Source organism: Ambystoma mexicanum, chromosome 3p (assembly GCF_040938575.1).
Source record: "Ambystoma mexicanum isolate Mex_15411 chromosome 3p, UKY_AmexF1_1, whole genome shotgun sequence".
Lineage (NCBI taxonomy): Eukaryota > Metazoa > Chordata > Amphibia > Caudata > Ambystomatidae > Ambystoma > Ambystoma mexicanum.
In genome coordinates this window covers 550,130,899-550,148,273 of record NC_090925.1, presented here as the reverse complement: position 1 = coordinate 550,148,273, position 17,375 = coordinate 550,130,899, and the positions used below count along the sequence as shown (strand labels likewise).

At 44.7% G+C, this 17,375-nt stretch overlaps 1 protein-coding gene across 1 annotated transcript in view; it reads left to right on the top strand.

Moving 5' to 3' along the window:
* The window catches only part of ARFGEF2 (ARF guanine nucleotide exchange factor 2), a 2,106,550-nt gene that overhangs the window by 1,214,938 nt on the left and 874,237 nt on the right, over positions 1-17,375 (top strand). The window contains exons 24-27 of the mRNA XM_069651280.1: positions 10,483-10,523; positions 10,623-10,792; positions 11,287-11,438; positions 11,574-11,746. Of these exons, the coding sequence (XP_069507381.1) occupies positions 10,483-10,523; positions 10,623-10,792; positions 11,287-11,438; positions 11,574-11,746 (536 nt within the window). The remainder of the gene's footprint in view (positions 1-10,482; positions 10,524-10,622; positions 10,793-11,286; positions 11,439-11,573; positions 11,747-17,375) is intronic.

Here is a 17,375-nt window from a genome sequence, read left to right as displayed (position 1 = left end):
CTCTGATGTCTCTGGATAAAGCACTGGAGTGGCAAATAATGGGTTCACCAGGTTGGGCTCTACATGGGGGAGTTGATATAGGAGGCACCACAAGATTACCTCCAAGTGGTGGTGGTAGTTGTTTTCCATTACAAACTTGGTTGATGAATCACCCATAGTCTGGTAAAACCAGGTCAGGAAAGTTCCCATTGCTCAAAGCGGGACTGGCCTGGATCATGAGTGCTAAGCAGTGTTGCACTGAATTGGTAGTCATAGGTGCCAAAACCATTTCTGTCTGGGTAAACGCATCAGAGAAAGCTACCAACATATTTGAATTGGCCAGAGGTTGAAGGTAGCCCAATGTAATGATGGCAGTTCTGCAATCTTGGCCCCTGTCGGAAGAGCGTTGTTGGTTATTTGAATAATAAATTGGTTAGGGGCCAGTACTACACACGTGTTTTTTTGTTGTTGATCGAAAGGCTGAGTACGAACAGCATCCTTGATAGGGCATGATGAAGTTGTTGCCTTGTTTAGGCTCACGGTTCCTGGCAAAAATAAATGCTGTTCTATGTCGGAAACATTGCGTGGCTGCGGGATTGAAGACAATACTGTCATGATGTATAGATGTTCCATACACGTGATCGAGTCCACGTATGATTCTCGAACCTTGGGTTCGAGAGTCACACGAGAAGTGAGCCTGTGGAAGAAGGTCCCATCCACCGGGGACTCCTTGTAAATAATAAACATGTGCTTTATTATAATATATACGTGCGTGATGAGCGATTATTTAAACTCAACAAATAAATTAGCCTTGGGCTGCACAGGCATTGAATATTCAGCAAGGGAAGCTGGTGAGTAAACAGCCGCGATGGAAATAGCAACAGGTTGAGGCAACATACCCCTAGCGCATCGACACTTCAAACACTGCACCATTTTATAGGGGTTTCCGGCTATGGCGCACTTCCTGTGCGTCGCTTGCCGATGGGGTCAATCCAACCCCCCACCCCCCGGCCAGTTCCCTGCGTGCACCCTCCCCCACCCCCACTCCATTCCCCGCCATGCCCAAATGAGGGCGTCAGCACTAAGGGGGGGGGGGCCCGCCAAGAAGCCATTCCTTGAATGGCGCGGGAGCCCTTCGTTAGTGTCACATCAGTGGCGTGAAAGTAATCGGATGTTTCAGTGCGGCACAGCCAAACGGCTCGACAGCGCTCCCAGGCTCTCTCAGCAGTGCACTCCACCAGTCATGCAGCCTTGGGGCAGCAACGGACCACCTCAGACCACTAACACACCCACTTGGTCTAGTGGTCAAAACACAAAGGTCTGATGGTCAGAACACAATCGAGGACTTCCCTGTCCACGTTTCCATGATTCCCTCACTCCATAGGCCAATCTGTTCAGTCCATTCTTAAGACCTTTTGACAAACACTAATTTCCGTTACAGCATCAGTTCTAGCAGGGCGAAAAAACTGTACATTTTCATTACGCCGATTCCTCAGAGGAACCACCCTACCTGACCTGCAGCACCGGATTGAGGATCAAATTAAAGTCTCCTCCCAGTATCGTGAGCCCCTCGGACCACTGCTCCAGTACCGGTAGTGCTGTCTACAGGAATATAATCTGGCCAGAGTTGGGTGCATAGAGAGCCACAATAGTTATCTGAAACCCTAGGTACCACTTAACCATGAGCAACCTACCTTCTAGTACCCTTTTAACTTGAACCTCCTTTACCAGACAGGCTTTTGCCAAGGCAATAGAGTCTCCATCCTTTTCCTTTCCCCCTCTGAAGCCTAGAAAGTCTGCCCAATACCCTTACTAGCCAAACGGAACACCTCCCCCTTTCTAAAATGTGTCTCCTTCACAAAGAGGACTGATAGGTGCAGTTTGCGAAACTCCCTGATCAACAGGGATCTCTTATGCAGCAAATGTAATCCCTTTACTTGAAGGCTTTAATCTCTGCCAACACACTGTGGATGTCTGACTGTAAGGCCTCCAGACCTCCACTGTGCAGTGCTTTCTCCATTTCGATGCCGAAAGTCCACGCCTGTGTGCCCCTCAAATCCCAGGGAATTCCTCACCTGCCTCTCAGGCGAGAGACACCCCATAGGTCTGCCAGCTACTTCACAGGGGTGGCACATAAACCAGTGCCTATGACCAATTAAACAGGGCACAGACACCACCGTCTTTCCCCCATTAGTCCTCCACCAATTGAGCGGCCTACCAGGGGAAGGTGTCAGCACCTTCTATTCCAGTATGCCTCACCTTCCCGTTCCCATCTGGGTGTGAGACGCTCTCACCTAATCAGTTAACGGGCATCACACACCAGGCCGCCCCTTGTTTATATCCGTCTCTGCCCTACATGTTCAAGCACCAGCTCCCTCGTGCACGCGGTCGTCTGGAGTCTCATGGATCTCCTCGAGGAATCCCACCTTTCATCCTCCAGCCCAGCACCCAGCTCATCCAGGGACCACTACTAGGCCTCCCAGCCTGCGTGGTGTCCGGTCACAGACCTTGTCCCCAGGGACTCTTTCCGCATCCGGCCCTGGTCCGCCCTTGGGGATTCCCTGATCGCTGTGGCCTCAGGGTTTCCCACTGCTCTGAGGCCCGGAGACCCTCCCTACACTACCGTGGCCTGTCTCAACGGATCCACTGCTCTAGCCAGGCGCCTCCCGTTGTTGCTTGACTATTAGTGCCTTCTTAGGTGTCACGCCTGAGTGTCAGGATACCCGAGGGACCCTCGACAGTCGGATCGTGGGGGGTACATCTGCTTCCATGGCCCTGGATAGAGCTCCTTATTCCATCGCAGAGCAGGAGTGAGCCGTTCATTCAGCAGTCTTACTCTGCCTTCTTCCTGCCTACTGAGGTCAGGAAATGCCTTTTGTTTGGAGATCCCTTTCCTGGTTAAAGCTGTGGCTTTTGCAGGCTAATGGGAGTTGTTTGTGTGAGCCATGAAAGGGAGCTGGCACTGTCTAGTCCCAATCCACATCTATGGTGCCAGAAAGTTTGTTACAGGGCAGATGTGATGAACAGTGGCTATCCATGATTGGATATCCACTGCTGTTTGAATGGTGCAGATCCTTACGTTGGGTGAGCATGGGCTTTATCCCAGCCTGAATCTTGGATTAAAGGAGGACTCCTGTTTCAACAGATCGTTGGAACCAAAGCTTCTATGAAGAGCACCCTGTTGATGACCCAAAGATGACACTTGCAGCTGACCAGCATCGACTTTAGTGTTGTATCGGTGTAGCCTTGCTCCTCTGTCCTGATCTCAAGAACGCCTTCATTGGTGCTTCGACCCATGGACTTGTAAGAACAAATAGTCTTGCCCCTCCTTCAGGATCCATGCCTGCTGAGCCTTTCTTATGTGTCCCTGGATGAACCAGTGGACTGACAAGCTCTCTTATAGGCTACCTCGCAGCCGTTTACTTTCCGAGCAGAGCCTTGAAACTTTGCAGATCTTCAGATTGTGCCACAAATCGCCTGCTTCTGCATTTTCAGCTATCTCATTGTAAGGGAAGCTGTGCTAGCCCTGTTCCTGCGTTCACCGTCTTAACACCTGTTGCCCCCTAACCGTGTTGACTCTTGTTGCAACACTCTTTCAATCGATTAAGATGTCCTGATGGGTTTTGTAATGCATAATCCTTCATCTTTCCTAGTTTGGGTCTTCTACTGGAAGCAGTCTGGAACAGATTCCTGTGCGCCACGACCGACCAAAACTAAATTCTGACACCAGAAAGGACTTCTGCAACCGTGACCCCTAGTCTGTCCACGACCGGACCAAGTGCAGAAGATTATGTCCCCAACGGATTCCAGAACACCTGCAGTGGTCTCTGGAAAAATAGTAGTCGGAGGGGTAAGCTAACATACCTGTCCTCCATGGGATTACATTTGGGCGTAAAGTCCTGGCCCTAAACTCACTCTTACCTGAACTTTTGTAATGGAATCTAGATCAAAGATCATTCCCTAGGCCTATCCTAGTGTGTTGGATTGATCTGAGAAATTACCTGAACTTTACATTTACCTAACCTGGGTACTCTTATTAATCGTATTAAGCGATTTTAAACACATTGTGTATAGGCGCTATATGAATAAACATATCATATCATACTGCCATTCCTATAAGAACTTACTTGAAGAGGTATATGCTCTGCATCATCCACAAGGCTTTCTGGCACCTGAGAACCCACTACATCCAACTCTCTCTCACTAAATACCTCTGGTCTTCTAGCTCCAGCTCTCTGTAGATCAGACACTTTTCCAAGCAGAGAGCGGGCGGTAGATATCGCTCTTTGGCAGGAGCCTCCTTGCCCCTCTCAGGCTTGAGCCAGATATTCTTGAGTTCTCTAAGCTTCTCAAGACCCTTTTTTTCTCTACATCCTTCCCTGACCCGCGTTAATGCCCCCCTCTCCCCCCCCACATCTGCTGCATTGACTTGCTGCCTGGTCCCTTGTGAGTGCTACTGGGCACGCCCTCCTCGCCCAGTATACCCCCAGCAATCGGGTCTCCCTAACAACCCACCCCACACTAACCTGTACTTGCCCTTCTGGGCCCCCTTCCCCTGACTAGCCTGTCAGGGTGTGCATCCCTACAGAGCCTGGTCCTCACTCCTTGCGTTATTGTGATGTTTCAGGCACAAGGTCCCAAACCACCTTAGTGTCGGAATGTATAAGAATAATGGAAGAGGTTTTGTGTTGAATCTAAAGAGCGATCAGACTACTCATCTGTATTACACTGGTAATGGATTCATATTCAATTCTATTTCCCCTAATAGTTGTGGTGTACATATGTTTTATAAGGAGTTGGTGTAACAACATTTGCTTATGATTTATATCTGCTTAGCGTTTAAACTAAAGGCCTAGTAAATAAATGAATTTGTATATACCTACTGTCTAACTTGAATTACTGGTGTTGCTCTGTGTGGACACATTGCATAAGACCCCAAACCATCTTATGGCTGGACTTTATAAGAGCTAGGGATGCTGTTTTATGATTATTTAAGCATTGGGAGTACTTACCTGTGTTTCACTGGCTTATTTCATAAGGGTTTTATGTGACAATATTCAACTCAATGTTTTACTTACTTTGTGTATAATCTGAAGGTCTAATAAGAAATAGTATTTGTATTCTTACCACTCTTAGAATTACTGGTGTTGCTCTGTGTGGACTCATTGCAGCCCTAGACCACTCTCACACCATTCCTTAGAGTAAGCCTTCACTGCTCTGCTACCCCACCTTACTTGGGTTTGACTGATTTTGGAAATTCATCTTAACAAAGAACAAAAGGCCAGCAAAAATGGCTACGGTGTTTCTGTCCTAGTATATATTTAATAGTCCAGATTCTTTCACCTGTGTAAACACATGTATGAGTCTTAACATAATCAAAATGTGTACAGCTTTTACGCATTTTGCTTACGTCACAGCTCATTTTCATTCATTAAAATGGCAGAGTGGACGGGTGGATCACAATTTATGATTCTGCTTCCCCTTTCCTCTCCACCATACAAATATTGGACGCATTTGCACAAGCACATATTTTCATGGTTGCACAAATGCATTTGATTCCTATTGAGTTTGCCTGCATTTTACACCAGCAAAATAACAGGCAGACTCCATAGGAATCCATTGTGACCGCTGCTTGATCTGCATACGTGGCAGGCTGCGTTTACTCTGTTTGCAAAACAGAGTCCAAAAGGGTGGCGTACAATAGCGGACATCGCCTTTATAGACTCCCTTTTTACGCTCTGCAATGCTAACAAGGAAAATTAGACCGCAGGGACTTGGTTACACAAGTGTAATTGTAACAGGTCCCCAAAGCCTAATTACAAGGACTCTGAAAATGAGCCAGATAGTGTTTGTGACTGCACTGCGACAGGCCTAATAATGTACTGAGGCAGTTATCCACAGTGCAAGCGATATTTACAAAGCATCAGAAATACTTTATCCATTTGGGTGGCAAAACCGGTCCAGGAAAGCACACTCTGACCCCTATGAAATGTATGCTTTCTGTTTGCCATCAGAGCCACACCTCTGCTCCTTGGTCCCCAGAAATAGTGGAGATGATAGCTTCATCCTTGTTGAGACCATTGGTACCTTAGTCAGTATGTGGAATGTCTTGATCATGTTCACTGTGCTGGACTCCCCAATCAGGCAGTGCTTCTTCTACATTATATAATGTGCACATTTTCCGAAATTTGCCTTCTTGCTCAAATGGAAACCTCAAGTTCCCTACTTTTGCTTTGTCCTCGATGCAGTCTACTTTGGCTTGTATGGATCGGATGTGAACAGAAGCACAGTGCTGGAACTCTGTAATGGTGTCCTCTTTCATTGTTTTTTTTTTGGCCAGCAATCTAGAAGCTTTTGAGTGGAAACCCTGCACAATCCCCATATTCACTAGTCTAGTCACCAGGTCCCTCCCACCCCCTATTTAGAATTTTAAAAATACTCTGTTCACCCACAGGAAACCTCTGGTGTCCACCCCTTTCTAGACCCACAGGGGTTTTCCTTCAATTCCTCACCATAATATGCATGCAAACTGCTCCAGATCCCTCGTATTATGCCAGGTGCTGCTCTGCATCACCCAGCTGAGCAAGTATACAACACAACCACTCAAGAAGGGACTTTTCTATCTGCTCATATTTGTCTGCTTCTGCTTTCACATATGGGCGTGGGTGAACACCCCGGCAATACGCTGATCACCCGGATGATTTTACCACATGACCAAATCAGTGCATCGTTTAACCCATGGGTACAAGCCTTGAGGCCCTGCTGCATGCAGCCCTCCCAATGGGACCTCCTCCTTTTTTATCACACTGATCCTCTAAATTATGGGTTTGCCAACACCCTTCCATTATGATGGTTGCTCTTTCCTTTCTTTAGGTAGTTTATTGTTGTAAAGCACTATCTGTGAAACAGAGAGGAAGGTAAGAGGGGGGGAATAGGATAGGGGTTCTAATCATCCACAGCCTTGAAACATTCCAGATGAGTCAAGAGCTTGGTACAGGTAGGGAGAAATGATAATAGCAGGGTTGGGTTGGCCCACTCGGCCTTTCGGCCCGTGGCCGGGCCAAAATAGTCCCTGGGGAGTGGGGGCCGGTTTCTGGCCATGTCTGGGCCGGTTTGGAAAAATTGAAGAATTTTTATTTATTTATTTATTTTTTTTCCAAAAAGCCTTTCATCCTTCTTAGGTCGATAAATGAGTACCAACACAGGTTGAGTGATATTATATGCATATTTGTTCTATAAAAAAGAGCTTAAGTGTAAGTGCTATACAATAACATATCATTTGGCCTTGGACGTCTGCTTGGATTCACAGTAATTTAGTCTACTTAGGAACAATGCTATTTGATGCCACTTTCTGTTATGTCAAGAAGTGAAAGGTTGTGTTTCATCGCTTCCCGGGATGTCTCTTTGGGCTGGGGTCAAATGACATCACTTCCGGTGATGTCATCAGAGGGCAAGGATCGTGAGGCGAGGGGTGGGCCACTTTTTTTTTTGGGTGACCGGCCCTATGTCTTGTCCCAGTCCGACCCTGGCTAATAGCATGGTTGAACACTTTTACGTACAAAAGTGCAGTATAAGCTAAAGCAAGCTCATATATGCGCTCAGTCTGTATGTGGCTCTCAAGATAGAAACTAGGATAGAGGTTCAATGTAAGCTATATAATTACGTGACAACATGGCATTGGTATTCAATGAACTTCTGGACAAATGGGCATTGAGCCTTTTTCTGAAAGGTCTGTGGTGTTCTTCGCCTCATGGGGCAATCAATGTTCTCCAGAGGGCCATGTGCAAGGAATCACAGTAAGCATACCAGGCACAGGAAAGGCCCAAAAATATGTAAAATAGAAAAGCAAACCCTATTGACTGTCTGCAGTACAAAAAGGATCCGCCGACCCTTCTGTTATCAGATGCCCATTGTTTGTTTGCTTTGCATCCTTTTGAACTATAGGTAACCTAGTATTAATTACATTCAAATTTATTCAACCTGAACAAAGGCTTATTATCAATATAATTTATGAATCAAATATGTCAGAAACCTGAAGGTGTCTCATCCGCTAGTCCCCGGGGAGCTGTCATCCAGGTGGCCAGGACACGCCCATTGCTTTTGGATACAGTTCCTGGGGGTGGACCAGTGCGGGAGCATCACCTGGGTGAGGGGTCTTTGGGGGAGTGGAAGTGGGACACCGGATGGCGAGACATGGTATCCCCTTCCTTGTAACACCTTTACCCCATCCTACCACGTAGGATATTTCGGGAAAATCTACACCCTCGCCTCCTTTTTCCAACACTAACACTTTCCCATGGACAGTCCGCTACAAGAGAAAACGGACTAACACCCAAACCGTATTCCTGACATGTCTTGATACTATGGTCAGGCAATTACTGACCCTTACACACACCTGAAACCACTCCGCTTCCCCACACAGATAAAAGGCGGAGCACGAAAGCACACTCTGAGCAAGGCAAAGCACATAAGGAATTAGCAGTTCCAAGATGGCAGTTTAATACGAGGCAAAAGCCAGTAAAACTGGACGCGGTCACAAGGAAGGAAGTGCCCTTGACCTGTTACTTTCAGGAACCTTCGAGAAAAGAAACCGTAAGACCAGGAAACAAAGCTGAAGAATCCTGCATTGTGTGTTGGAGGTACCCATGGCTCTCCCAAGCTAATAGTCAGGGCGGAGGGAATTGCTTACTGCCGTGGTGCTGTCCTTGCTCCTACAACAAAGCAGCGCCAGTGAAGGCAGCATAGCCGGTGAGTTGGGGAGACGGATACCAATCTGATCTGTGTTGAAGCCAAGGTTGCAAGCCGCAACATTGTATAGTGAAAGCTGAAGAGAACAGTGTATGAAGCGTGTGTGATGATCAATGCAAGTAGAAAATTGAATAACAATTGAATGATTGAACTTTGTAGCCAAGATACAATACCTTAGACAGAGTGGTCTGGTACTGTGTGGGTGCTCATTCAAAAGTATCTGTAAGGTATCCAACTGAAAGGTGGCAAAAGAGTGTCAAAGAATTGTGAATCGAAGTGGTGCTGCAACGGGTTAAACAAAATCCTGTGCACATTCGAAAGTCTTCAATGTTAATAACATAAAGTTGATGACAATGAAGTTGGTCCGAGCTCGGCGGAGGGAGACTAATTGAACAGTGTGTTACAGAGGATCTGATTCCGACTGAAAGGGATCCAGGGTGAACCATGAATCACCCGAGAAATTGGATGCACGAGGATTTGAGCCCGAATGAGGGGGATCTGAGGTGAATAGTGAAGAAAGCCTGAGAAATTGAGTCTTTGTGAAATCTAGAAAAGGAAAAGACTGTATTGTTTGTCGCATCAGGCCCTCTGAAAAGAAGAGACTTTGAAAGGCAAAGAGACTTGGGCACAGAAGGCCCCGATGCTAATGATTGAACTGTATCCTCGTGCTAGAGAAGCCAGAGACTGTGCCAAGACGTGTACCGCATTGTCCCGTGCTGAAAACATGGGAAGGGAGGCCAGAGGCCTGGACATCCTGACATATAATTTTGTGAACACTTCTTTCCTTTTCATAACACTGTTACCCACACTATTTGTATTTAGAGGTAAGACTTGGCAATAGGTTTATTAGTAAATGTCCTTTTATTTTGACAAGACACCACGGCAAACTGCATTATTATCTGATGGTCGTAGTCTCTAACTTCAGGATTAGATAGGCATTTTCAAACCATTTTGGAAGTTCAATAAACTACCGTGAACTGTGGCCACTTGTCTGTCTTACTGTTGAGACCGTGTCTTCCTTCCAAACCGAACAATAAAAAAAACAAATCTTTAAAAATCAATTGTTAAACAAAACAGACTAGGCGTCAAATGCTTGTGCCAGCTAAAAGCCTGGTAGTACTTATCTTTTCATGAAGCTCGATATTGGATTCGACTTTTGATTCATTTTGAGTTTCAACTTGAAATGATTTGAATAATGTGAACTGATTTGAACCCCCATTGTTTAGATGGGATGAAATCCAATTCAAAGTGTCGGCCCAGCCCTAATACAAATATACGCTAGCATATCATGCGGTACCATACCCTGATCTAGCCTCACCTTCAACCGGCAATGGGGCTACTTGTCTATCGCCCAGATCCTCTGGGAGGACCACCCTGAGGCGGGGTGGGCAGGGGCGATTATGTCCTCTCCTCCCGACCTGCTTCCACCCATGCTCCCTCTTCTGCACAGCCCTATATATGTAGGAGACTAGGTTAGGAGCAACAGAGGGGATTGAGATCATTTGTGAAGCATTGAAGGCCGAACCGTTTCTTGGTGCAGCCTAGTGCACCTCAATAGCCACCTCTCTTGTGGATTTATAATACTATCCTTCTGTTACCCTTTAGTAATTTTTATTTGTTGTAAAATATTTAAATGTTGAGACTACATGAATGTATCACTAGTTTTTTTTAAAAATATGATTTCCAAATTGCCATGTTTTTTGTTTAAGCAGTAGCAAAAGTCTTTTATTAAACGTGAAATGTTAATCTTTACAGAATATTCACTGGATCTACGCGATTAGATGGAAATGCAATAGGTAAGTTTGCCTAACACATGGAAATATGATATACCCAGTTTAGGACATTGTTATGATTTGAAAATATGTTCAATAACCTTTTCTCATGTTGATTTCCAGTTGATTTTGTGCGGTGGTTGTGTGCAGTCTCTATGGATGAGCTTGCGTCACCGCACCATCCCCGCATGTTCAGTTTGCAGAAGATAGTGGAAATCTCGTACTACAACATGAATCGTATTAGGTTACAATGGTCAAGGATATGGCAAGTGATTGGAGATCATTTCAATAAGGTATATCATACACTGAACAAAGGCAGATCTTTACTCATCCATTGTTAGCTTTTTTGCATTATGCTTTGCTTACTTTGGTCACAATATTATTTTCTTGTTAATCCTTTTTTGTTCATAGTTGTAGACTGATGTAATGTATATAATAACCTAAAGTCTAGAAAATAACGTAAATATGTGTTTGAGTTCACACTTGTGTTCCAGGGTGAAAATCAAGATACAAGAACATGCCTAATTAGACTACAGGTTCTTCTAGTTTTACACTATTTAAGTGTAGGTTTTCTCTTTAGGAGGGGTGCAAAATATTTACTTAATTTGATAGACCAATATTATTTTGGCTCCAAAACATAGGCATTCCTAATGTTATAGTTTTGTTGTATATGGGCAAAACAGTTTGCGGAGCTCAGTAAATGTTTGATTGCAGTTCTTCAATAATGTAAATGATAAGTATGGTAATCTTTAATATGTGTTGTTTCTTGTGCTTCTCACTGTTGTAGGTCGGGTGTAACCCCAATGAAGATGTGGCCATTTTTGCGGTTGATTCCCTAAGACAGCTATCGATGAAATTCCTTGAAAAGGGAGAATTAGCAAATTTTCGCTTCCAGAAGGATTTCCTAAGGCCTTTTGAACACATCATGAAGAAAAATAGGTGCGGATGTTTGTACCAACATTAAGCAGAATTTCATGTCTTAGTACATATAAGTTTAATAGTAGCTGGCTTTTACAGTGTGGTCATGTGTAAGAGATAGTAGCAAATATTAACATGGATCTGTTTGCTTTTAAGATCACCAACGATTCGTGACATGGTGATACGCTGCATTGCTCAGATGGTCAACTCCCAAGCTGGAAATATTCGCTCAGGCTGGAAAAATATATTTGCTGTGTTTCACCAAGCAGCCTCAGACCATGATGGGAATATTGTTGAATTAAGTTTCCAAACAGCAGGTCATATCATCAGTAAGTAAGCTTATCTGTATTTTGCTTTTTATCATGAGATATAACCAAATATTGTGAACAAATTAAGAGAAGTGTAGAACAGTTTGTCTAAGCCATAATGAGCTGATCAGCATTGCATGGCTATCACACAATGACATATATTCCATAGTGACTCCGAAACTGTCCAATTTGCTGTCCACACTCCCTTTTCCAAATGCTTCTTCCCCCACCTGTTCTCATGTTTTCGTTGAATTCGATAAGTATCCACGTAAGGTTTGTGACAAACACAGGGAATTTGTCCTCTACTCCGAGGTGGGTGCCACACCCTCTGGGACTAAGGAAGTAAGCCCATTCAACTTAACACCTCCTAGTCGATAGAGGAAGCAGGATCCCACTAGGGATGACCCGCCCTGCAGACCAGCAATTCCTAAATAAGTATAGGCGTTACCCTCCCTTATACCAAAACTCCCATAGTTGTGTTGGTTACATGTGAATTACTGTGTGACAAATCCTTAGATGTCTTCACTTCTCCCTGAGTGGGAGAGCCCCTTCCCATGAGGCCAGGGAGGTGAGGCCGCTTTCCGATAGTCCCCTGGGTGTGGTACTCAGCAAGAGGATCTCATGGCGAGAGACTCCCCCTCTAGGTACAAGGACAACCATCTAGGGAGAATGCTGTACAACAATCCTCACCCTACACACTTGTCTACTATGTAGACCCCAATACCTTACCCAATACTTCCATGTACCTCTGCAAACCTGAGGACTTAACTGCTGATTGACCCAAGTATCAGTGCAGCGCCTGGAAGACTGATGAAACTAAAAGTGCTGAGACGAGGTGGCTCATGAGAAGCATGAGGGATACCATGGAGCCACTAACAACAAGAACTGACATTGCGCAAGGGCAGGGCAAACCCTATAATAAGGAAACTGAAAAAGTACTCCGCGTCTTCTACAGTGGAAGTCAGGAGTCTGCAGCAGCTACCCGGGAGATTCGAACTGGGCTGAGCGAGTTTTTTCTATAGTTCACCCAAAGGTCTTTATAAGACTCTTTAACACTGTTGGCGTACTGTGGGATTTGTGTAGTGTTGGAGTACATTGACTCTCAGGTTGCGTATGTCCAGAGAAACCATCCACAAGGTTTGTATTAACCAAAAAAGTGTATTACAGGTAATCACAAAACTGTATCATGAATACCTTAAACCTGAGACCTTCTTAGAGGTGCCAATAAAAAGATTGATCAGACTTTGTAAAGAATGTGGCATAAACTATTAAGGAAGTCAGCTTGAATTCATGGAGTGTGGAACAGCAAAGTGTTCTCTAATAGGCCTGTATCACCTACCGAAAATATTTGTATGAGGAGGATGAAGATTTAGGCCCAAGTCCAAAATCCTCTGAGGACGAGTATGAAGATTGGGAAGAATCTGATGTGGAGGTTGGAATAGCTGAAGCTAGTAGTTCACCCTCCTCTGCTTTCCCAATACCTGCATTCCCCTCTATCATGGGTCATGAAATATCTGTTGAAATTTGAAAAAAAGGAAACTTCTTATAGTACCTAACGTGAAGATCAGAGAAAAAGAGGTATGACCTTCCTGTGGTAACAAATTCCCTTGATCCTACTTTTCTTTCAGTGGCTTCTATGTCCGAGGTTTCCACGATCCTAGATACAGAATTACCTCATGGTTTGGTGAGGTCAGTACGATCTGAAGAGTAATATTGTTGTATGGCTGAAAACCTTTGGCCTTACTTGTAAAAAGTTTGGTCTGAATGAGATGAGAAAATCCCCAGGGTTCTTTTTAGGCTTCCCAAGAATGACTACCATGTGATCTTGGACGTGAATGAAGCTTAAGGTAGTTGGTATCCTGTGGTGAGGCAAGCTCTCATATTTAGATATGGCAAGGTCCCTTCCTAATATCTACACCTTTTAAGGGAACATAAGTAATAGGATAGTGACACTTGGATCACCTGGGTAGATGAATATTATAACTTCTTACATGGTTGGGAAGAAGACCAGAAGGTAAGTACTTTTGATGGCAAGAGGACTAACCGCATACTGGAAAACATTTTTGATGGCAGTTCCCCAGACTCGAGACAGCATTTGGCTGACTCAATGGAGACTGCCCCCAAGAAGCTAGCAGCTGCTGCTGACTTGTCTGAGGCCAGAAGGGCCCCTCACAAGGATTCTGGGTCTCCTCATATGGAGGAGGGGAGGGAGCATAGAAATGAGGGATAACTTGCCTATAGGTCCGCCCCCACATATCTTCAGGGTAAGACCACAGGGATCCAAATGGGGACTAAAACCCCATCCTAATTTCCCCTGTCCAGGCAGTCCTCTTACAGTGACACAGGAGGGCTGTCAGTACACCAGTCAGTCCACATGCAGAAATGCCTGGTGCTGTGCCTTTAAACAATAACCCTAAAACGGTAGGAATTCTTAGACTCAGCTGAGCCTCCTTGTAACCAAGTGAAGGTTCTTAAACAGGAAGTCAGAGAGGCCTCCTTAGGGGACCTCTCCCCGGAGAGAAAATGTACACACTGCTTCTCTAAAGGGCACCTGGGACTTGAGCCCATGGCTTTTTCTAGGGTCAAAGCCCCCTCAGCTCAAAAACCTTAAGGTCACTACAGCACCTACTGAGGTGACTGCACCTCCTGAAAACCCACTTACAGTGGAGGTGGTTCGAAAGCTTTGATCCCCAGAAGACACTCTCTCACGAGAGGAGGTAGTTCAACAGGTTGACCATAACTTGGGTGTTACCGTCAACACCCCAATATGGTATGCCATTGGCCAGGTCACTCCTGTGACCTCACCTCCAGCAACTGCTGAGGTGACTGGGCCCCCTGAAAATCTACTTATCGTGGAGGAGGTCCAGAGAGCTGCACAGAAATTGCAAATTTCTGGCAGTTTCACTTGAGCCCCCATGTAGAAAGGTGTGGACTCAAATTCCAGACGCTGGAAAGGCTACCTTAGGAAACCTTTTCTCAGAGAGTCAACTTTGCTTCTCTGAAGGGCACCTGGATACCAAATCCAAGGCTTCTCCAAGGGTCCAAGCCTTTAAGCCCGAAAAGCTTCAGGTAACTACTGTGACCTCACCTCTAGCACCTGCTGAGGTGCCCAGGCCCCCTGAAAATCCACTCGTAGTGGAGAAAGTCCAACCAACTTATCGGAAATTAAATATTCCTGTCAGTACCCAGGCTGTAGAGGGTGACCCTGTGCTAGTGAATAACCTTAGAACATTAAGTAATGTCAATCACACACCTGAACCTTCTTGTAAAAAGTTAAGGGCTCTCCCTGAATCCCCAGAAGACCTACTTATCCAAGTGTAGGTGATTCACCAAACTGAACCACCTAAAAAATCACTTACACTAGTGGAGGAGGTCCACAATACTGAACAAGAACTAAACCCTCTTGTTAAGAAAGCTGATCGAGAACGAAACCTTCATGTTCGTAAAACTGAACTGAAATTAACAATTTCTGTCAGTATATAGGCTGAAGAGGCTGATGGCGTGTTAATAGGACATTGCCTTAAAACATTAGGTATATTCTTGTACACAACCATGTATGTCAGTATACAGGCTGAAGAACCTGTTCCTGTGTTAATAGACCATAACCTAACACCATCAGGTATAGTCTCTCTCTCACACAAGTGCGACCCCTTGTAAAAAGATGAGGGCTCCCACTGAACTCCCCACTTACACAAGTGGAGGTGGTTCAGCCAAATGACGTTAGGTCTTCCTGTCAATAACCACAAATGTACTCTGGTAAGGATACCAATCGGGCGTCACACACTGGATCAGGACACTTGGTCTTAGCCTGGTATGTGGTGCTCAATAGGAATGCCTTTTCTTTAATTTCAATGAATTCAAATTGAGTCAATGCCCGACCCGTCTCACACCCCCTTTTACCAATATTCTGGCTCACAATGGACCATGAACCAGGCCCGTTGGTGGAATACAATATTTATTTATTTTTAGAATTCACAAAAATAACACACATTTAAATATTAGGCAGCAATCACCAAAGGGGTGATAATGACAATGGAAATGGAAGCAATGCACTTGGTTAACCTTCTAGTAGAACATATCCAAAGCGCAATTGAATAGGAGCACTTTTTTGAATTAGGACAGATAGCACCCAAGTTACGGTTTCCCCCTGAAATATTACCTCAACCCACCAATAATAAGAGTGAGATTTTAAAACCCTTGCAGAGCCCTAAAATTACACTTGGATTTTGATAATTATATGTGTGTTGAAATAATGCTATTCATATGTATCATCACAGTATCAGGGATGTTATACCACTAGCAACCATAAGGTAAGGTATCACAAAAGCATACAGTTCACAAAACAGAAAATCGAAAACCCAGTGCAGTCAAATCACATGTTGGAAAGTTGCATTTTTACACTTTTTCCAGCTTTAAATGTGAAAACGGTTTTGGCAAAAAACAAGTGAAAAACACTGAATTGGAATGCAGTCTTTGGACTCGGGATAGATATATATCAAAGGGGCAAAATAGAGGTGAAAATAGGTATCTAGCTGGTGAATTGATAGAGATTTGGAAGGTAGAGTGAGGTTCGTTTTTAGGAAAATAGGGCAGTGAAAAAGAGAAAATCAGTTTTAAAATGACAGGCAAATTTTACTTAAGTTAGATTTAATGGCTAAGAAAAGAGGTACTCCACCCGTGAATATCAAAGTTACACTGCAGTTGTAACCCTTCACGCAGTGTACCCCTCTTCTTTAGGGAAAATTAATTTATTTAATCAAAATATCGCTAATAACTTATGATCTATGCAAGACAGAAATGAAGAGAAAAGTGGCGCTAATGTTTGGAGATAAAGGACAAGAGACACAGAATTCTGACAGTTGGTCAAGTTATCAGGATATGGAGGGGGTTGCTTAGAGAGGGGAACAAAGAAAAAAAGGTCAGGATGGGATAGACTGTGTTATGGGATACTCACAGTCCACGCTTGGGTTTGGGAATTTTGGAACAGTCAACAGGGTTCTGGTCACTGCACCGCTTGGGTCACCAGGTAGCGGACTCTCCTGGCAAAAGACAGCTGGGCATAGGTCTGGTCACCGGATGGCAAGTACAGCTGGGCAATTCGGGTCACTGGATGGCACAGGTAGTGGACAAAGCAGGTCTGGTCTCAGGATGCTAAGGTACCACAATCTTTCCCCTTCTTAATGGGATTTTAGTGGGATTTTCTTAATTTAGGCCTTTCCTGGAGTAGTCAGCTATGCTTTGGCATGGCAGTGAAATCTGGCCAGCTTTGCTTTCCACTTTTAGTGGAATCTGGAGTCTGGCAGGATGAATGTGGGAGATCAGGAATGCAGGCGCTGGAATTTCAGGAGAGTGTGTGTCTGGAGCTCGGTCAACCACTCTTATTTATAGAGGATGGTGACATCACGGAATTATTGGTGGGCAGAGCTGAGCTAGGCCTACCTCCAAGAAGCGGATAGGACAATCAATGTTGGTTGCCTCCTCGCGGAGGAGTCCCATTTTATGAGGTTGCATTTTGAGATAAAAAGCCATCCCACAGTCCTTTCTGCCAAGAATCAGTCATAACCTAATTTACACATTTGTACATTGGTGGCACTTTAGCAAATCACATGGGCAGATTAATATTGTATGTATAGCATAGCAGTCCAATCCT